A 4,117-nucleotide genomic window follows, 5' to 3' on the forward strand; every position below is an offset into this window, starting at 1 on the left:
GAGAGAGGATGTGCCTTGTGCAGGCTTTTTAGTTCCTGTTGCCTGAACCACAACCAGGTGCTGGGATGGAGCAGAGGGGCCGGAATCGGATCCGCAAGCCTTCTCTTGAAGCAGGGGTCACTTTAAATGCAGATCATCTCGTCAGCTTCCTGCAGTCACCCCCCGATTCATTGTCTTTACCTCCTCAAGCTCCCTTGGAGCTGTCACCCACTCAAAGATATACGGCCTTTGGGGAGGAGTATCTTGTGAGCTTGAATGGGTCCGGTCACTCTCCCTCAGCTTCACCACAAGGATTCCCAACTGTGGATCTTTGCTTAACTCTTCCTCTATTTACTATGTCCTCCTTGCCTCTTTTTTAAATATATACATGTTTTTTTTAGAGGGAGGCAGTGGATTCGAAGCAGTCTCTGCGCTGAGAGCAGCGAGTGTGACGTGGGGCTCTAACTCACGAACCGTGAGATCATGACCTGAGCTGAAGTCGGACGCTCAGCCGACTGAGCCCCCCAGGCGCCCCCTCCTTACCTCTTGAGTACCCTTCTCAAGCACTGTCTCTTCTACACATCCTTTGCCAATACTCCCTTCCCACTCCCATCGGTGATACCCTGCTCTTCTGAACTTTTGTATCACTTACTGTCTTTCGAAACCACTGATCAGGTCATAGGATAAAGCTACTGTGTTCGTGCAGATGGTTCATTATATTTGCACGATAGCCCCAACGTGACTCTGAAGACCTTGAGCTCAGATGTCCTGTGTTTCGTCTCCTGTCTCTTCATACCCTTACTGGGTACCCAGTTAGCTAATAATGTCTATGTTTTCAGCTGCAGGTAATAGATTTAACTTACACAGTAAGAAAATGTAACAGAACAAGACGCTTGAAAATAAAACAGGGGGATGGGGGGCCTGGGGGGCTCAGCTGGTTAAGCGTCTGACTCTTGATTTCAGCTCAGGTCATGATCTCGTAGTTATGAGATCAAGCCCCAACCCAAGCTTGGGATGCTCTCTCTTTCCCTCTGTGCTTCCCCTGCTTGCACACATGCGTGTATTCTCTCTCTCTCTCTCAAAAAATAAAATAAAATAAAAAAATAAAACGGGACCAATTATGACTTGAAGATCGGCCTGTTCCACCTTTTCCCTCTACCTTCCTGATGCTAACTTTGTGTTAGGCCGGCTCTTCTCCTGCTTGGATGATGTTTGCAGTTCTAAGATGAAGCAGTTTTTAATAAAAAGGCCCAGAGAAAGTAAAAGAACCGTTTTTCTTTTAGTCCATCCCTTTTTGTTTTTTTTTAAGAACAAGAAATCTTACTTGTCAAGAAGACAAGAACTCTTACTAGATCTTATTGCCCAAATGAAGTCACAAATCCCTACCTCGGCCATTGACAGACAAAGAGAATACAATTATCTTAGAATAATCACCTGTAGTCGAATAGATACTGAGGCAAAACATGAGCACCGTGTGTTAAGGACGTTTTGTTTCATGCGTATAATAATTTCCTCAAGTCAAATTCAAATGCAGGTTATTGATGTCATATAACATTACATGCATAATTTTATATTTAGAGTAATGATCACTAGCGGAGCATTGCAAAAGAAGGCAATGCATCCGCTTAGTCCACATGTTAAAAAGGAAGAAAGGAAGACACTCACCACGAGTTTTCCTATCACCATGATCAACAGAAAGACGATGATGCACAGAGGCTTGCTGGTTTCTTGCATGCACTCCCACATGTTTTCGATCCACTCCCCACAGAGGATGCGGAACACCACCAGAAAGGAGCGGTACACGTCCCCCATGTGCCAGCGTCGTAAGCACGGCACTGCAGGGCCACACGACTTTGTATTATTCCTTACAGAATTGAACTTAGAGCCAAAAAGCTGCATGCCAACTACTGAGAAAATGAAGACGACGATGGCCAGGACCACGGTCAGGTTTCCCAGGGCTCCGACGGAGTGACCAATTATCTTTATCAGTGTGTTTAAAGTTGGCCAGGATTTGGCTAACTTGAAAACCCTTAGCTGTAAAAACAGACAACAAGCAAAAGTGGAAGAAAAGCCTGTTAAAGAAAAATTCCATCTGCTCTGCTATATAGTGAATGACATGTTCCCGAAGCACAGAGTTTATGATTTTCAAAAATCTTTTCAAAGCCAACTCCATCCTAAATAGTCATCAGCTCCCTGTCCCAAGTTAACACCTGTATCTACTTTTCATTTTAAAAATGGACATATTGGGGACGCCTGGGGGGTTCAGGTGGTTATGTGTCTGACTTTGGCTCAGGTCACCATCTCGTGGTTCATGAGTTCAAGCCCCGTGTCGGGCTCTGTGCTGACAGCTCAGAGCCTGGAGCCTGTTTTGGATTCTGTGTCTCCCTCTCTCTGCCTTTCCCCCTCCCTTCAAAAATAAATAGACATTAAAAAATGTTTTAAATGGAAATATTTTACAGAGAACAAACTGAGGGTTGCCGGAGGGGAGGTGTGTGGGTTATGGGCTAGATGGGGGATGGGTATTAAGGAGGGCACTTCTGGGGATGAGCACTCGCGGCTAAAAGTAAGCGACGAATCACTAAATTCTACTCCTGAAACCAATACTACACTCTATGTTAAGTAACTAGAATTTCAACAAATTTTAAAAAAGAAATAGTTTGTTCTGATTTTTGTTAAGTGATACTTTGGAGTCGTGGCGGTGGAATGCATGTTTACTGCATAAAATGAATGTTGTGGAATTCTACCTAATATACCCAGAGTCAAAAGCCCAAGAACCAAATCCAGCCCATTGCCTGTTATTGTATGGCCTAAGGGCTAAGAATATTTTACCATCTTAAATGGTTGGAAAATAATCAAAAGGGTGTTTCATCACATGTGAAAACCGCATGAAGTTCAAATTTCCATGCCTGTAAATAAAGTTCTATTGGAACACGGTCACATCCATGTCTGTGGCTACTTCTGTGCTATAACAGCAGAGATGAGTGATTTTGACAGAGTCCGTATGCCTATAAGCTGAAAATATTTATCCTCTGGCCTTTTACAGAAAAAATTTGCTAATTCCTGCATTACATAATTCGGGTCACAAGTCTGAATCCAAGCTAACAGTGATGAGAGAAACATAACATTTTGTACCCGGGAGAGAAAAAGCAATCGGCTACTCAAAACACACATACTTTTCCCGAAAAAGAAATTTTTTTCCGTGGACCCTTACAGGCCCTGTAGGAGACAACATGGCAGCTAGGGTCATAGGTTATTTCTGACGTTAACATCCATGGTAAACCGATGGCTTTCATTCCAAAGTACAATCCTATCAACTATTTGGGAGAAACGCTTCGGGTCAGTAAGACTTATGGCCCAAGAGAAGGATCAGCACTGTGTCCTCAGAGGGTAGATGGGGGAAAATCACAGTTCTGTCCTCATATAAAGACGATCCAGGGTCCCTCCCCTCCGAGCGTGGCTGTAATGAGCCTAAACATTCGTAAAGCAAATGTAATTTTGCTGAGCACCAATAACTTCAGGAGCGCAGCCTAAAATAATGTCTGACTCTGGGCAGCGTGATCACCAAACATATCCCAAGTATAAAATGTACGTTTAGGTAACTGAGGCAAATGGCTCCCTCTTGGAAATCCTATTCTGCCGAAGGAAGAAGTAAATCTCCGCAAGAGGACAAAAAGCCACCTCTTCTGGCTTCCTGATTCCCATCAGAAGCGGTCTCTCTGTAGCTTTCCAGCCACACCTCTCGTGGGGTCTGTCACACACTCTACTGCGCCTCACGGTCATTTCTGGCCCTGCCGCGACTCGTCTCCAGGTGGCAGAGTCCTTGGAGACAGTGCTGTGCGCATCCTGCAGCCCCCCTTCGGGTCAGCGCCTGTCAGGTGCCTCTGCAGAGGTGACCAGCGGCCTCCGTGCTCAGTGGATGGAGGGCCGGGACCCCAGGGCGGGAGTGTAGCCCTGGAACCTCGCGAGACCGCCGCCTGGGGTCTGCAGTCTTCACCCCCTTGGGGAGCCCAGACGTGAGGGTGCCTGGCTCAGAGCGCAGGGGTGGGTAGTGGGGAAGCGATCGAGGGAGGGCTGGTGCGCTGACCAGAAGGCACACACCGCATCTGGTTGCCTAAACGGGCATCTTGGATCTGGGGGG

The 4,117-nt window shown here is 46.2% G+C and overlaps 1 protein-coding gene across 1 annotated transcript in view; it reads right to left on the bottom strand.

Moving 5' to 3' along the window:
* The window catches only part of SCN11A (sodium voltage-gated channel alpha subunit 11), an 80,058-nt gene that overhangs the window by 40,075 nt on the left and 35,866 nt on the right, over nucleotides 1–4,117 (bottom strand). The window contains exon 14 of the mRNA XM_077773979.1: nucleotides 1,645–2,013. Within this exon, the coding sequence (XP_077630105.1) occupies nucleotides 1,645–2,013 (369 nt within the window). The remainder of the gene's footprint in view (nucleotides 1–1,644; nucleotides 2,014–4,117) is intronic.

The sequence above is a fragment of the Crocuta crocuta genome, unplaced genomic scaffold (genome assembly GCF_008692635.1).
Source record: "Crocuta crocuta isolate KB4526 unplaced genomic scaffold, BGI_CrCroc_1.0 scaffold541, whole genome shotgun sequence".
Lineage (NCBI taxonomy): Eukaryota > Metazoa > Chordata > Mammalia > Carnivora > Hyaenidae > Crocuta > Crocuta crocuta.